We start from the raw sequence: 17,253 nt of genomic DNA, 5'->3' as shown, positions 1-17,253 counted from the left end.
CCACATTCAAGCCCATCAGGGATTTGTCCTTGGGGGTTTTGGGGGGGAGGAGGAGGGGAGAGGAGCAGGGATGAAGAAAGGGACACAGCTCTGCTGGGCGGGGCCAGCGTGACTAGGCGTGCGTGCCCTTGGGCCTCCTCTGCCGGGGCTGTCTCCTCATGGAGGGGACCTGGAACCACCAGAACCAGGGAATGAGCCCATCAGAGTATGGTAATGTCTGCTTATCTCTGCCTTTGCATTTGGCACAGGTGATCTCATGGCTAGATATGCCTCCCGGGTTGGGAGAACAGGCAGGTGTTGCTACCAGAGCTGTGACTCTCTGTGTCCTTTTTAGCCTGCCCTGAGCATTGCTGGGACAGTAGGCAGGAGTCCAAACTGGGGACAGGATGTCTCCAACTAGCTGTGTGACTCTGGACCCAGACCCCCCCCCCTTTCTTGAATGATGAAGTCAATCTGATAGACCCTCTACCTGGCCATGAGCATTAAGGTGGCCTATCTTCTTCCTCAAGGCCAGGAACACAAGGAGAGGGGACAGACAGGGACCTGAGAGGAGGGTTGGGGTGGAAAGCGGCAAGTCATAATGGCGAGCGTATGACTCCCATTCAGCCAGCCCGCGTCTCGTTCCGTGGGCGGGGAAGTGGGCAGCCTCTCTTGCCGCGTCCTCTCCCTCTCCACATACCCGGGGACGTGGAACGGGAGCCTGGCCTGGGAACACACTGAGTAGACTGAGGGCATGAGTCCCCAAGTCAGGACTGTGAGCTCTCAGCAGCAGGTGGCTTGGGAAGCGCCCCGGAAAACTCTCCTCCCGTGGAGCATGTGGCCTTCGGGAGCCCACAAGGCAAGGTGAAGGGCCAAGATGATCAGTGCATGTACACAGATGGTCGGTGCACACCCACATGTTCACAGTCAGAAAGAACTACACATTCATAGCAGATCCACGTACACACACACACACATACACATATACATGCACACACACATATATATACATATATATATATATACTGTACACAGCGCACACAGCATACTATCAGAGACAGACACATGTACATGGACATCCCAGACGGAAACGCTCAGACAAATTACCAGCCTGGAGTCCTCCTGACATTGAGAATCTAGAGCCTTTGACAGAGAGACCAGAAGGCATCAGAGCTGAGAGCGGTGGGTGTGGAGAATTAAAAAAAAACTCACCAAAGATAAGTCAGGGACATGAGAGAACAACTGGGCATGCACATGTGTGTGCGTGTGTGCGTGATTGTGTGTTTGAATGCACAGGTGTGTGCATGTGTGTGATTCTGCATATGAATGCACAGGTGTGTGAACATGTGTGTGTGATTGTGTGTTTGAATGCACAGGTGTGTGCATTGTGTGATTCTGCATATGAATGCACAGGTGTGTGCACATGTGTGTATGTGTGTGTGATTGTGTGTATGAATGCACAGATGTGTGTACATGTGTGTGATTGTGTGTATGAATGCATAGGTGTGTGTACACATGTGTATATGTGTGCATGTATATTACGTGCATGTGACTGGGGGGCACACTGTTGCTGAACTCAGAGAAAAGAACTGGATGGGACACTGCCTTCCTGGTCAATGCTCTGTTCACCAGAATTCACCAGGCATCCATTCAAACAAAGAAATCAAAAAAGGAGGGAAGGAGAGAAGGAAGGAAGAAGGAGCAGAGGGAGAGAGGAGGAAGGAGGAGGTGAAGAAAATGAAAAGAGAGAGAAAAAAGAAAAGATCCCGTTAGGGCTACTATTGCCACCTTGACAGGAAGTAGAGTCTAACGTGTAGGCCTGTGTGACAGGGTTTGTAGATTAGATTAGCTGAGGTAGGAAGGCTGCCCTGGCTGTGGGTGCCACCATCCTGTGGCCAGGGGAGGAATGAATAAAAAGGAGGACTGATCTGAGCACCAGTGCCACCTCAGTCTGCCTCCTGACTGGGGGTGCAATGTGACAGCCACCACACACTCCTCTCTCCTGACTGTAGGTGTAATGTGACAGCCACCACACACTCTTGTCTCCTCATTGTAGATACAATGTGACAGCCACCACACACTCTTGTCTTCTCACTGCAGATACAATGTGACAGCCACCACACACTCTTGTCTCCTCATTGTAGATACAATGTGACAGCCACCACACACTCTTGTCTCATTGTAGATACAATGTGACAGTCACCACACACTCTTGTCTCCTCACTGCAGATACAATGTGACAGCCACCACACACTCTTGTCTCCTCATTGTAGATGCAATGTGACAGTCACCACACACTCTTGCCACCATGCTGCCCCCCATGCTGGGCTACACCCTCAAACTATGAGCAAAAGCTAAGCCTTCCTTCCTTAAGCTGATGCTGCCTCCATGAGAAAATGAATTAGTATGCCCCCTGAAGTACTGGTGAGCATCTGCTATACTCCAAGCGCTGGTAGCAGTGAATGGAATGAATACATACAGCTGTCTGCTGTCTGGGAATGGGACCATCCACCATCTTACTCTCCTCTCCACGTTACTAGGAGTTTCCTTTCCTGGGTGCCATGCTTTGTATTTCGTTGTGCTCATCAGAAGCTGTGAGCTGTGAGCAGTCTGTGAGGGGTTCTGTGGGCCTCGGGAAGTCTTGGGGGCTGAAGGGATCCCTGAAGAAGAGTGACAAGCATGCACTGGGCGGCAGGGAGTATCGATTGGTCAGGAACCTTGAGGTTACAAGTAACAAAGCAGTGTGGTCCCACACGGTGTGTGTGTGTGTGTGTGTGTGTGTGTGTGTGTGTGTGTGCGCGCGCGCGCGCGCGCATCTCTGTGTACGCACATGTGTGCATTTGTGTGTGTGTGCATGCTGGTGTGCATGTGTCTCTGTGTGCATGCTGGTGTGCGTACACGTGTGTGTAGTGTGTGTGTGTGTGTGTGTGTGTGTGTGTGTACTGGTGGGTGTCATGGTCAAGCCAGCACTGGGGAACTGGACAAGCACCAGCTGAGCCTTGATTCTGAGGCCCCCAGAGTTTTCTCACCCCCTCCTGCTCTCACGCTTCACCAGTGGGAAGCACCAGGCCTCTCACCCTCTCTGTTTTAGTTTCCTGCCTCTATTGCAGCCTGTTCTAGCTGCCTTCGTCCTACTGACTCTGCCTAGGCCACTGTGGTCATGAAAATATAAAATTATAATTTCTCTGTGCGTTAGTCAGCTTCTTGTCACCGCCACAAAGGACCCAACGTCATTAATGATCAACGAGGAAAGGTTTCCTTTGGCTCAGGGTCAGGAGGCTGTAGCCTTGCAGCCCAAGATGCATTGCTGTGGGATGCTGGCGGTTGTAACAGAAGGCAGCAGCCAGGAGTGAGCACACATCTCAGCTCATACGCCACGAAGGAGAACAAAGGGGATGGACAAGGCTGGAGCCCCATCATTCCCTTCAGGGGCGTGTTCCCGGTGACCTCAGGGCCGCCTTCTAGAGGTGGCACCACTATTCAGCAGCAACACCCCGGGACCAAGCCTTTAATACGTGGGACTCAGAGTACACTGATCCAAATCAGGGCATCTAAGACTCCACCGGGAGCAGGGTGACCTTCCCCGAGCAAGTGGGATTAGCTCAGGAGATGAGGGAGGGCACACCTGCCCAGAAGCAAGCTTTATTACAAGAGGGAGCAGGGCAGGGCAGACAGGGCTGGTGTGCAGAGGGCGGCACGGAGTGGCGCTGTTCAGGGAATGGAGCAGCCGGAGGGTGCCGATGTCTGGGTGCTGCTGAGAAGCAGCAGTCAGTGAAACACCCGCCGCACGAGGACCAGGACCCGAGTCCAACCCCAAGAGCCTGTGTCAAGAGCCAGGCTTGGTGCACACGCAAGTGCAACTTGGGGAGACGAAGACAGGCCCAGTCTCAAAGAACAAAGGTGATGGCACCTGAGAAATGGCACCTGTGCTTGTCCTTTTATTTCCACACACTGGCACATACATACTCATGAGCACCTGCGCGCGCGCACACACACACACACACACACACACACACACACACACACACACACGTCCTGGCCTCTGTGTCAAGCATAGCCTATTATTGTTGTAGTTATGAACTCATCCTGTGTAGACTTACAGAGTTCTCTGTGACCTGTCCATACATGCGTATGTCATGCTGTGTCCAAATTCACCCTTCGGGCCTTCCTTTCTCTGCCCTCTCCCCTCTCCTCCTCCCAAGCGTGCTCTCTTTTGTGTCTTTGTTTCCATGAATCAGAGGAAATTAGTGATATTCATCTAAGTCTGGCTCATGTCACTTCACGCACCCAGAACCCTGTCCATTTTTTGGCTTCTCCTCCTCCTCTCCCTCAAGGCTGGGTAATACTCTGCATCGTGTGTATGGTGTGTTTTTCCACGTCTATTCACCAGCTGCTGGACAGCTATGCTGATCCCTTATCCTGGATATTGTTTAAAAACGGCATGATAAACCCAGTGTGTGATATCTCTGAAGTGTGCTGACTGACTGGCAGATCCTTAGCAGTTTTAGTTTTTTAAGGGACCCACAAATTACTGCCCACAGCACCTGTACCAATTTACCCAACAGCAGGCTATAAGGGTCCCTTTTCCTCCCTGTCCACCAGAGTTCATGATTCTGCTGCTCCTGTTGCTCCTCTGGTAACAGCTGTCTGACCGGCGGGAGGTAGAGTTACAACGTCATTCTGATTTGTGTTTCTGCGGTGGACAAGAATGCAGAGTGTTTTGTGTATTTATGGAGCATCTGGTCTTCTTTTGGGAAATGTCTGTTCAGATCACTCACCCATTTCTTTCCCCCCATTGGATTATTTGACCTTGAGTTTTTGGCTCCCTCTGCTGTCTGGATGTTGGCCCTGTTAGGCATAAGCCAGGTTAGGTTGTCTGTAAGCTCTCTTCTGACCACTGTCCCCTGCCTCAGAGACGGCAACTCCATGCAACCCTGCCTCTCGGTTTCTGCTTGTACTTCCTGGGTTGCTGGAACTTTGCTCAGAAAGTCCTTGCCTCTGATGATGCCTTTAGTTGCTTCCCCTGTGCTTTTCCCTCGGGGGTTTCCAAGCTTTAGGTCTTACAGTGAAGCCTTTGATCCATTTTTAGCTGCTCTTTGTGCCGGATGAGAGACAGGCTCTGGTTTTGATCTTCCACGTGTGGACAGAAAGTTTTCCCAGCAGGATGTGTTGAAGGACGGCCTTTCTCACCAGTGTGTGTTTTGGAAAGTTCAGATAAAGACTTGAACTTGACTGACAGAGCCGGGAAAGATGGAAGGTCCCGAGATCAGGCCAGAGCCGGGGATGGTCCCTGCCTTCCTCCTGCCAGATGTTCTCTGGCTACAGCATCTCCAGTGTCCTCAGGCTATAGTTCTGGAACTACTGGCAAGGGCAGGAAGCTATATGCCCATCCGAGTTACAGAGAAGGGGCCCTGGTGTGTGGACAGCCCTGGTGTCTGGACAGCCCTGGTGTGTGGAGAGCCCGCGGCTCTTCACAGAAAGAGCTCATTGCTCCACAGATACTTCTAAATGCCTTCCATTCATACACAAGCTTCCAAGGCGTGGGTTTGAGTGCAGCAGTGAGCCCTGCACTGAGAGCCTCCTCTGCAGCTCAGCTGGGTGGGTGGACTTAAAGCAGTAACCAGTGAAAACAACAAACAGGGAAGTCTGTGAACTGAGTGTAAGTGCAGAGGCAGGTGACCCAGGGCATCAGGTACGTAGGTAGGGAATTAAGTTGGTTGAGCATGGGCCCCCCTCAACCACAAGATGACCCCAGGAAGTGAAGGAATGCGCCAATCTCTTCCCAAGGGGAAGATTGCCCAGGAAGATGACATAGCTGAACTCTCCCTACTGGGATGAGCCTGCGATACCCCAGAAACACAAGTGGAGGCCAGTGTGCCCTGTACCCGGAAACCAGGAGGGAGTGTGGTAGCGATGAGGAGTGTGGTAGGCTGGTCACATGGCCCTGGAAGCCCAAGAATGGACCCACCTCCCTGGCTGCTGGGGTCCCAGGGAGCCACCGAAGCACACGGGATAGAGGCAGAGATCATGGAGACGGTTGCAGGGATTCAGCGGACAGCACGGGGTCCAGGAAGATGGAGGAAGAGGCAGCAGTGAGCAGTGGTTGAGAGCCACTGGGGCACACAGCGCAGTCGCGCAGTTGTGCGCTGGCCCCCAGAGAGACAGCGCACGCATGCGCGGAGCTCTTCCCAGACTGTGGCATGGCCGCTCAGGCCTGATCATCCCCCATATGCCCCTTGCCAACGGGGTCATCAGCCCGCCTCTCTCCAAGCTCATTCATGCTGACCACGTCTTCTTGGGCAGTAGCCCCGCTGCTCTCAGAATAGCTGGGTGGCCGGGCATGGGCAGCGTCAGGTTCCTGGTGCCGTCTCAGCACCGCAGCCAGGGATGCTTTCAGATACCGCCGGAAGCGGCGGCTGGAGAGGGCGTAGAGTGCAGGGGTGAAGCAGCAGTGGAAGAAAGCCAGGCTCTCAGTCACCTGCAGCGCGTAGTCCAGATAGTGGCTGACCTGGCAGTTCCCGAAGATGTGCAGGTCCAGCAGCGAGTGCAGGAACAGAGTGAGGTTGTATGGGAACCACAGCAGGAAGAAAGCTGCCACCAGGGCTGTGGCCATCCTCAGAGCCCGGCCCTGGCCCGGAGGCCTCAGCCTGACCAAGACACATCCGATGCGGGAGTAAAAGAAGACCATGGCCAAGAGTGGGAGGAGAAACCCCAGAAGGTTCTGCTGGAAGCGCAGGTAGAGCTTCCAAACGGTTGCGTGTCCGCCAAAATCCGCGTAACAGTGCCACACGCCATCTGCGGTCTGGTGGGCCTGCACAAAGACCATTTCTGGGACAGAGATGGCCAGGGCTGTGGCCCACACTACGGCGATGAGAAGCAGGCTCCTGACCCGGGACTGCCGTCCATGGAGGGGCTGGGCGTGGACAATCTCCAGGTATTTGTCCAGGCTCATGCAAGTGATGAAGAAGATGCCACAGTAGAAGTTGATCGTGTAGAGAATGCTCACCACCTTGCACAAGAAACTGCCAAAAACCCACTGCCAGGCCACGGAGATGGCCCAGAAGGGCATCGTCACCACAAACAGGAGGTTGGAGACGGCCAGGTTCAGCAGGTAAAGCTCAATCATCCGTCTCCGGGGCGCATAGCGGAGCAGCACCACCAGGAGAAGGAGGTTCCCAGCCAAGCCCAGCACGAAGACGAGGCCATAGATGATTGGCAGGAAGACTCTCCCGAAGGACAGGACCGCATCCTTCCTGCAGACCAGGACGGTCAGGTCATCCAAGTAGTCGTAGTCATAGATGAAACTGCTGTTCTCAGAACTACTGGTGGTGGTGGTGTTGGCGGTGGTGGTGAGTGGCAGCTGGGAAGCCTTGGTGGGCATGCCTGAAGTTATTGCAGAAAACAAGAAGCCACGGTGAGGGCCTGGGGAAGTCGCCCAGTGGGCAGAGCACTTGCTGTGTGAGCACGAGGACCCCGAGCTCAGATGCCCAGAACCCACGTAAAGCCAGACGCAGCAGCACATATAAACCCCCAGGGCTCCTGCAAAGAAAGATGGGAGGTAGAGACAGAAGCGCGTGCAGTTCATGGGCCAGCGAGCCTGGGGTACGTGACTGCAAAGAAGACTGAGACATGAGTTTGTCCTCTGACATCCGCACGCGCCCCCATGCTCGAGTACATGGACATGTAAACACATGTGAAGACTAGAGAAAGAAACCTAGCTGGGCGGTGGTGGCGCACGCCTTTAATCCTAGCACTCGTGAGGCAGAGGCAGGTGGATCTCTGTGAGTTCCAGGCCAGGCTGGTCCGACAGCCTCCAAAATAATACAGAGAAACCCTGTCTCATAAAAAAACAAAAAGAAAAAAAAAAAGAAAGAAACCTAACCCATGAATGACTGTGTCCCCTCAAACCCTGAGCCAAAATAACCCTCCGTTGTTTTTTTTTAAGTCGATACTCTTCTGAGGTTGTGACGCCCGAGGCGGCAGCCCTCAGGGCGCACAGTCCAAACTGAGGCGAAGTGCAGATCGACGCCTCATTTTCACTGGACAGGTTGCACTGTCTGGCCAGGGCTGTCACTTTACCCAGAGGTTTTTAATAATAGTACATGGGCTCAGTGTTACCAGCATGTAAACATGGAGTAGCCAGAATCTGGCCATGGTCACCTACTGGTTTTCAACAGCCTTTGGGGTGCATGGTTGCATCTGTCAAGTGAGAAGCCAGGGTGTGGGCTTTGCCTTCAAAAACACCTTGTTCTGGACACTTGTGCTACACTTGGATCCCAAATGCCTGAGTGCAGTCCTATCCAGATGGAATGAAGACTAGGTCGGCTTTGAACTGTGTCTTAGTAGTCATCTCTGGGCTGGGGAGGGGGGCAGGTGCTCCCCATAGCACCATCACAGACCAAGTCCCGGACTGCGGACTGCGGGACTGCGTAACTCCTCAGCGGATTTGCATCTTTGTGTCACTCACCCCCAACACCATGGTGTCTGGCATGCCACCTCCCATCAATCAACACAGCCAGATGTCCCTAGGGACCCTGACTCATGGCTGTATGGGGTTATTGGTTTCCAGAGCTTCCGGCTACAGCCGGAGAGTCTACTGAACTGTAGCCCGAACTCCTTCTCTTGCAATGCACCTGTCATCTTTGGGCAAATCCCTGAAGCTGTGTTGAAAGCCTGGAAGAAGGTGGATCGCTCAGCCATGATGTCTGCAGGGGTGGCTGTTGGCAGCTGGGTTGGGTTTCACTCGGGCTTACCTTACGCCTGCAGTGTCTGGCTGGTCGTCGACTCTGCTTTCTTTCCAGTTCCCTGCTGTTTTGGTTTCCCTCTCTTCTCAGAACTCCTTCTCCTTGTTGCCCCCGACTCCTCTCTTGCAGAGTTGGGGGAAGGTGTGCGTCTCCTCTACTCTGATGAGAACCTGTCATCAAGCTTTTAAAGATACACACAGCATGCACAATCGCCGGCGGCCGCTGTACCGTGCAGTGGTTCCCCGGCACCCTTTCCTCTGCTGATGACACCCTCACCCCACCCATCAGCCCCCTCCATGCCTTCTGCCACCTGTGGGACCCGTGTTCCCCACATGCGCACACATCAGGTGGTTCTGTCTACGGTTATTTTGAGAGTCTGCTTGCCGTGGTGGTGGGGCGTTATCCCCAGACCTTTGTGCTAAGCTCACAATGCATGGTGGCTGCACTCATTTATATCCCAGCCAATGAGGTTTTTTGTTTGTTTGTTTGTTTTTGTTTTTGTTTTGAAACCAGATCTCGGCTACATAGCCCTGACTGGCCTGGAGCTGGCTGTGTAGACCAGGCTTGCTTTGAACTAGCTCTTGCCTCTGCCTTTTTTATATGAGCCATTCTAACTGGAGTGGAGTGACACACCGCACGGTGGTTGGATTTGCATTTCCCTGGAGGTTTTGCATTTCCCTGGGGGAGTACAGATCAGGTCAGGTGTACTGTTGACTTTTGAAAAATATCTTCACTCTCTCTTGCCTTTTGTTTGTTTTCTTCTGTTTGGCTCGATTTGGTTTTGAAATTGCTCTGTAGCAGACAATGACCTTGAACCCTTGATCCTCCTGCCCATGTGCCCCAAGAACTGGGATTGCAGGTGTGTACTATAATACTTAGCTAACCCTTTATCTGCCCGTTTTAAAAATCAGACAGTTTAGGGGTGGGTAGTAATCCCTGGTGGTAATCCCTTGTCAGATAAATAATCCAAACAGTTTTGCTACCCTGTAGGATCGCTCTTCTTCCCGTTGAGCCTCTCCTCTGCAATGCTTGATGTAATCCCGTTCCCTCCACCCCACGCCCCCTCTCTAATTTTTGGTTTGGCCTGTGCTTTTGAGGTCTTATCTAGAAAACCCCCACACCCACACCTGTGTGCCGCTGTGTCCTGAAGCGTGGCAATAGCATGAGCTGCAGCACGTGTGAAGAACATAAAGCTGTGTTCAGTCCTGTTCTGAGTTACAGAAAGAGAGAGGGGGGGCGGGGACAGAGACAGAAAAAGAGGGGAATACTAGGTGGGTCTGCCCGACACCTGTCAGCCATCCCACTGATCACCTGATGGGACCTATCTGGCTAGCTAAGTGGGTGTCCCCTTCCCTGCTGTGCCCACCCCCACCCCCACCCCCGCGTATGTCTCCGTTACAGCTGCACGCTTAGCCTTCCTTCAGGGAGGAAGACGGCTCTTTGATCAACTTCACTCCCTCTTAGGTAGGGGCATCTATGTCCGACACATCGCGTTGCTCACCAGTGGGGAGGGGCTTTGGGGAAAAGAGGGGAAGGAGAAAAAAATGGATTTGTGGTCCATGGCTCAGCGGGGGTTATTACTGAGCCACGACAGAGGGGCCTGTGGGCTGGTGGTGCTGATGAACTCCCAGTATGCTCACTGACAGCGTGCAGTCATGTTTATGTGCGAGTTCAGTGGACGGCAACCTCATTTCATAAGAAGTCTGGGGATCGCGGCCATCCTCCTGCCTCACTCCGCAAGGACTGGAGTGCTGGCCTGAACTGCCACAACCCAACTTTTTTAGGGGGTATTAATGGTGTGGACTTTACCTTTTCCATGTGTGTTGCAATGTTTTCCCTAGTGCTTTCTGGTAGGCGTATTGGTTTTTATTTTTATAAGAAGGATTTTGAAAGAGCTGTTGGCTCAGGAAGCCCGCATGGGACTCTGGCATCTGAGTCTGGATGGAATGAGCTGGACTGGGAACATCACCCCTCCCATGGAACACTGTAGAATTTCCTCTCTGTCAGCCTCTGCCCCACCCTTGGGTTCCTATCTAATAACATGGGGACCAGATGTCGGGGGAAGCCGTGCACATGTCTGGGAAGCTTTCTCTGGGGCCCAGCTCAGCTCCTGGCCAGCCTCAAAGGCGGCTCTGTGCCAGCTGTGGCGGGGCCCCTGCTCCTCTCCTGCACATATGGCCCCTCCAGGCCCTGAGCGCCCCTCATCCCTGGGCTGGCATCAGGAGCTGAGGTGTCTCAGGGCTTTGTCAGTCAGGATGCCGGTAACTGCACCCAAGTTGTTCTCCGTACCTCCAGCCCTGGTTTCTCAAAGTCCCTGACTTTTGCTTTAGCAAATATGCAACCTAACAGATGCTGAGATCAAAGCCAGGGTCATTAGCTCTAGTTGGGTGCCAACCACTTGGAAGGTCTTCCTCCACTTGGGACACTCCGGGAAGCTCACCAGGTCCTCTGAAGCAGCAGGCCTCCCCCAGCACTTACATGAGCATGGCCCAGGTGACCCGGTGGCTATGTCCCTGTACACACCATGCATGGATGGCACGTGCCTTCCTGGCCACTGTGCAGGCCAGTGACTCACAAGATGGGGTGTGAGCGCTGGCCCTTTTCACTCCCTTATATTCGTTTGGCTTCTCCATTAGAGCCTTGAGAGGAAGGAGCGGCTCACCTCTTAGGCTAAGTTTGCAGGTAGCAAAGGTGATTCTGCTGGGAAGGCTTTGGGGGAAATCCAGAGAATCACTAGGGGGTTTCTAGGCAGAGGGTTGGCAGGATTAAGTTCAGCTAAGCCTGCCTCCCATAAAGCTAGGGGCACGGAGGTAGGTGCGATTTATCCGTAGGACAGCAATGCTGCTGTGTTTATGCTGGGGAATGCAGTGCGGCTGATGGCGCCTTCCTGCGATGCAGGTTTGACCCTCAGCCCTGTGCGGGGGTGGCGCACACCACCAATCCCTGAACTGGAGTTTACGTAGGAGGGTCAGAAGTTCAGGGTCATATTCAGCTACACAGCAAATTCAGGGTGACACTGAGATACGTTAGACGCTGTCTCAAACAAAACAAAATGAAATAAAGCCTCCAAAAAAACCAAAGAAAGCATAGCTCCATTCGTGTGGTGTGGGGCCTTGCGGGCAGTGCCACGTGAGCCCGCTCTCAAGGACAAGTGGCTTTGTGAATCATGCCATGTGACTTGAGCATGTCTGGGACTTCCTCACGGGATGCTCAGAGGCCGTTACGGTGACGTCTATGTTCCACAGGGTGGAACAGGCACGGTAAGGTAACACCCAGTCCCCAAAGCCGAGGGTGAGCTGGATGGACTGAAAACTCAAGGGGGGGGCCGCCATACCTCAGCCTGAGGTCCCCCTTTCAGCAGACACAGCTTAAATTGGAGGGACACACGGCTTCTCCAGCGGAGCTTCCAGCCTGAGCACCTTAGGCCGGAGAAAATCCAGAAGGCGGAGCCCGTCCCTGCAGGTGTGTGCCACTGGCAAAAATGGCCTGGCAAGCTCCTGCGCAGTGGCCAGCGCTGGGAGACACTGAGAGTGTGGCCAATGCCATGGTGGGGATTTTCCCATGCTTGGGTACTCAAGCTGCCCGTCATCCCTTTATCCAAGTCTCAGATCCAGACTCCAGACCTCTCTGTCTTCCACTGCCCCTGGGCCCTGGGGACAAAAGCTCTTAAGGGTGAGGCCAGGTGGGTAACTCCCCTACGGGGCTGGCCTCCATCTAAGCAGAGTGGGTGGCGCAAGAAATGTGCGAGCTGCTCAAACAAACAAGAGGAGCCCGATGACGCCACAGGCTCCCCCAGCTCCTGGAATGTAAAAGCAACCGATCTATCTGCTGGCTTGCCCAGGAGCAGGACCAGGAAGCCAAGTCCTGATCTAAGCACCCCACAAAGCCACTCTCCCTGCAGCACCTCTGCCCAGTCCCCCGATACTCACACAGGGTGCTCCTGCCCTGTCTTCCTTCGCCCTCCAGATGCAGAGCTGGCTCCTCCTAAGCCTGGGGGCTCCAAGGGCGACCGCTGTCTCCAGGACTCCTCCGTGCAGGACTGGCATCAGAACAACATTAGCAAAACAGTGGTGATTTAAGCGGTGTGGACGCCTCTCCTCCTCCCTCTCTTCACTCATTTTTTCCCTTTCCGCTCTTATTTTCTCCCAGGCACAGCCGAGGCCAACTTTGCCCCCCCCGCCCCCCCCCCCGCAGCCACAGGATCCTGTGACCCGAGCAGGGCCAGCGCAGAACCTCCACCTATCCGGCCCTCCCCTGGGAGACTCCCTGGTTGTTTTGGGGACCCCTCTTGCTCAGCTCCACATGACCCCCCTCTGGCCCCCAGCCCAGTGTTGCGGTGTTCTTGATATTCCTGGCCCCGGTGGTAGCTGGGGATACTGGGGCAGCCCCAGTCACTATATGCGGGAGCATCCTCCAACAGCTACACAGAGAGGCTATGCGGGGTACCAGAAGTCCATCTCTCAGGAGCTGCGGGGCAGGGCTACACTCTCCCCCTCCTCCCTCCATCATGGGCTTGGGAAGCCATCAGTCATTAAATCCTAGCTGCATGTGTAACCACACCCTACAATTACACGGCGCTTACTACAGGCCAGGGTCGTTCATTCATTCCGTCTCTGGAACCGCACTTATGGCGGTTGTCTCTACGAAGGGACCGGGCACAGATAGGCCAAGGAACCAGCCAAAGCCACTCAGTTGGAGCTAGCTGGGCTGGAAACTCACTCTGGAGTCCAGGCTGGTCCATGAAAACACAAAGTGGGGAATGGAGCCGGAGGTAAAGAATTGTATATTAAGCTGGGCCGTGGTGGCACACACCTTGAATCCCAGAGGCAGGTGGATTTCTCCCTGGTCTACAAAGTGAGTTTCAGGACTTCCAGAGCTGCTACATGGAGAGACCTTGTCTTGAGAAAAACTATATATATATATCAAACTGCTTCTGCTTAAGTGGCTTTACTGGGAGGTGCTTCAGGGACTGACGGTTCCCAGATGGGAAAACAAACCAGCATCCACGGGACACGGGAAAGGCAACAAGTTAGGGAGGGGACCTAGAATGAGCCATGCAGGGGCAGGGCCATGGGAGGAACACTTGAGAAACTTCAGGCCCAGCCAGCCTGCAGACAAAAACTCAAGACTCATCCAAGCCCCTGACCCCCACCAGTCAGTTTCACTGTCCAGTGCGGTGGGTTGTACACAATTACAGACTGGTAAGCGTTAGACCTGTCATATCCTTGCAGCCAACCCTGGGCCTGACAAGAGAGTTCCAGAAAGGGATTCTAATGCACTGGACTGAATCTGTCACACCTGGGCTACAGAAGGTGCAGCTATGGCCTCTGGTCCAAAGCCGAAGCCAGTAAGATCCCGGGAGCTTCCCCAGGGAACTGAAATTCCGAAATGGAAAGTGACATTCCCAAGGACACACCACGGCAAGAATGGTCTGCAAGGGTGTAATGTCAGAACCCTGCTGCCACTCAGGCCACAGCCCCTCCCCCCTGCGGCAGCCCCCTCCTCTCACAGATCACGCGAGCTCCTGCTGAGACCCCCGTGAGTCCCTAGCTAGAGGACCTCCAGGCACAGGATTTCCCACCTGGGGGAGCCAGTTTACATGGAGAGGGAAATGGTGATCGCACATCCAGCCCCCAACCCTTTCCTTCCCGGCCGCTTGCCTGGATGCAGGCTTGGGCTGTCAAGCCTCAGTCATCCTCAGAAAGAGATCCCCACTTCTGCAGCAGGGGCTTCCTCTCCTCACAGCCCCTGCCATGCTGTTGTCTGTCTGTCTGTCTGTCTGTCTGTCTGTCTGTCTGTCTGCCTGCCTGCCTGCCTGCCTGTCTGTCTGTCCGTCTGTCCACGGAGTTAACGACTCTTCACAATCCAGCTCAGTGCTCCCTTCAGCCCACTTTCACAGCAAGCCAGGCTTCACAGGGTCCACACCTACAGACTCAGACACGTTCTGATGACGATGGCCCTTCTTGATGCTCCCGCGGGACAGGTACTCGCTCCCCAAGGCCCCCCCCTCCACACCCTGTCCTGGCTGCCCTTCCTGGTTCAGCAGAGAAGCAGACGTTGCTCCAGGCTTCTCAGGACAGGCAGGACTACGGTGCTCACCGAAGAGAGCCGACTGGAGCTCGGGCCTCCGTGCCCAGATCTCTATGCTCATGCTCCGCTCCCTTAACTTCATCTGCTTGTTGGCTGCTCTGCTCCTCCTCCTGCACGCTGAACACTGGCATTACAGGCTCCCACATACACTAGGCTCTCCTTTTTTAAACATTTTGTTTTTCTTTTTCCCTCTCTCTTTTTTTAAATTCTATTTCATGCATGTGAATGTTTTTCTGGATGGACAGATGTGTACCTCATGTGTGCCCGGTGACCGTGGAGGCCAGAAGAGGGCGTCAGATCCCCTGGAACTGGAGTTACAGACAGTTACGGGCTACGGGTTGCTGCTTGGGTTCTGGGAACTGAACCTGGGAGGTCTAAAAATGACTTTAACCACTGAGCCATCTCTTCCAGGGCTGGGGAGCGGTTGCTCAGTTTGTAAAGCACTTGCCTTGCAAGCCTGGGGACCTGAAGTAGGTCCCCAACACTCAAGTAGAAAGCTGGGCTTGGTAGCAACGCCACCTGTGACTCCTAGTCTGAGGCAGTAGAGAAAGGACAGCCCCGAGATGCATGGACTAGCCAACTGAGCCTCATCAGTGGGCTCCAGACGCGTGAGAGACCCCATCCCCACTAAAGAACAACATCCAGTCCCTGGCAGTGGTGACACACGCCCTTAATCCCAGCACTTAGGAGGCACAGGCAGGTGGCTCTCTGAGTTCAAGGCCATCCTGATCTGCAGAGAGTTCCAGGACAGCTAGAGCTACTCTGAGAAACTTCGTCTCAAAAAAAAAAAAAAGCAAAACCAAAACCAAAAGAGAAAGAAAAAAAAAAAAGACACCCAAGGCCAAGGTTGGGTTCTGACCTCCACCACATGCACACACGCACACACAAATAAGTAGAATGTTTCATGTAAAATGCACTGTGTAAACATGAGAACAGCCGGGAATGAGGCTAAGTCTCACCAAACCCCTCTCTGGACGATACAGCTCTCAGGACAATTCAGCATGGGCGGTAGGTCGGTCAGTCATCTGTCTGTCTGTCTGTCTGTCCATCCATCTGTCTGCCTGTCTTCTTGCCCAGAGTCCTATCTGCAACTACAGCTGGTCTAGAAGGAACTGCTTGACCAATCCCGGCATGGTAGGACCACACACACACACACACACACACACACACACACACACACACACACACACACACGCCCACACCAAGCTCCCAGCTCCCCGTACTCCCTGAGAGCCTGCATTCCTCAGGGTTTCCTGGTTTCACGGGAATGTCTGGGACGCTGATAACCCAAGGAAGCAGCCATCCTCCCAGAACAGCCCTCAGCACCGGAAAGCAGGCCTCCCCCACAGGCCCCCAGCCTCTCTTCTGATTTTTTAACCTGTTTTTTTATCTTTTTTTTTAGCCTCCCCCTTGTCATTTTGTTGAGTTTAAAATGAATCACCTCTCCCACCCCTAGAGACAGAAAACAGATCGATGCACTTTCCAAAGCCCGAGGGACCCCAGGATGGCTACTGAGCTTCTCTGAGCCTAAGTTCTAGGTCAGAGCCCTAAAGATAAGCTGGGGGCTGTCACTGGACCCCTTTATTGTCCCTCCTCCAGTGTGGTCGCTACTGCCTCTCCAACTGGCATACCGGGAAATGGTGGCTGGGTCTGGTTTAGTACAAGCACCAGGGCCCAGGCTCTGATTGTAACTCCAGCAAAAAGACAGAGTAGAACCTCAGCCCTGGGAGGAAGACCCCGGACCCCACCTGAGACCCAAGCCTCAGAATCCACAATGCGGGGTCCCAAAAAAGAGGGGAAGAGCTTCCCCTGGGGTAGACATTGCTCCATGCCTCCCTCTCCCAGAACCCAGGTCCAGGCTGCTGAGACCGCTGTGGCCCCAGAGCAGCCCCACCCTCCCCGAGAGCTACCAGACCTCCGAGAGCCAGACCTGATTGACTGAGGACATCCACCGGAGTCTGAGAGGGCCCAGAGGCTGCTGCCTCTTCCCCAGGGATGCGCAGAGTGAGCATGAATCTCCGGACACACATCCTGGCTTCCTGGGGCTGGGGAAGCACGCTCTTCCCTCGTAAGCCCTCCCATCTGCTGCAGTGAGCCACGCTCGAGTGGCCCCCACCCCAGGAAGGAGTGCCCCAAAAAACAACCCAATGACTCTGGAAGGCACCGTCCCCAGTTTCCCAGCAGCTGACTCAAGCACGCTAACTCAGCCTTGCAGCTTATGTTCAACACCCAACTCCACCCAGCATTCAGCTTTGTCCATCATGGACCCCTTAGTGGGACCCCGCCCCGCTGCATCTGTGCTTGCTGGTCAACCAAGTGACAGCCTCCTCTCCCAGGCTCCCTCTACCGCCCTTCCTCTCCCTTCTCCCGCCACTCTCAGGGTAGTTCTGTTTTGCTGTCTGCTCCCTCAACCAGCCGGGAACCTTCCTGTGGCTGGCTG

The 17,253-nt window shown here is 54.1% G+C and overlaps 1 protein-coding gene across 4 annotated transcripts; it reads right to left on the bottom strand.

The window, feature by feature from the left end:
* Positions 1-3,589: 3,589 nt before the first annotated feature.
* Positions 3,590-16,958, bottom strand: Ackr2 (atypical chemokine receptor 2). Of its 4 annotated transcripts, none has more exons than XM_005082371.4 (4): positions 16,744-16,958; positions 12,653-12,762; positions 8,733-8,904; positions 3,590-7,362 (listed from the first exon to the last, which is right to left on the bottom strand). In XM_005082371.4, the coding sequence occupies exon 4, from the start codon at positions 7,358-7,360 to the stop codon at positions 6,188-6,190; it is 1,173 nt and encodes a 390-aa protein (XP_005082428.1). In that variant the 5' UTR covers positions 7,361-7,362; positions 8,733-8,904; positions 12,653-12,762; positions 16,744-16,958; the 3' UTR covers positions 3,590-6,187. The 4 variants fall into 4 exon arrangements, with proteins under 4 accessions (XP_005082428.1, XP_040596066.1, XP_040596067.1 ...); XM_040740132.1 differs by having other exon boundaries at positions 8,733-8,882; XM_040740133.1 differs by having other exon boundaries at positions 8,733-8,877.
* Positions 16,959-17,253: the final 295 nt, after the last annotated feature.

This window comes from Mesocricetus auratus, unplaced genomic scaffold (assembly GCF_017639785.1).
Source record: "Mesocricetus auratus isolate SY011 unplaced genomic scaffold, BCM_Maur_2.0 Super-Scaffold_100691, whole genome shotgun sequence".
Classification (NCBI taxonomy): domain Eukaryota; kingdom Metazoa; phylum Chordata; class Mammalia; order Rodentia; family Cricetidae; genus Mesocricetus; species Mesocricetus auratus.
The sequence above is the reverse complement of the archived record's forward strand: the minus strand, read 5'-3'. Positions and strand labels throughout refer to the sequence as shown.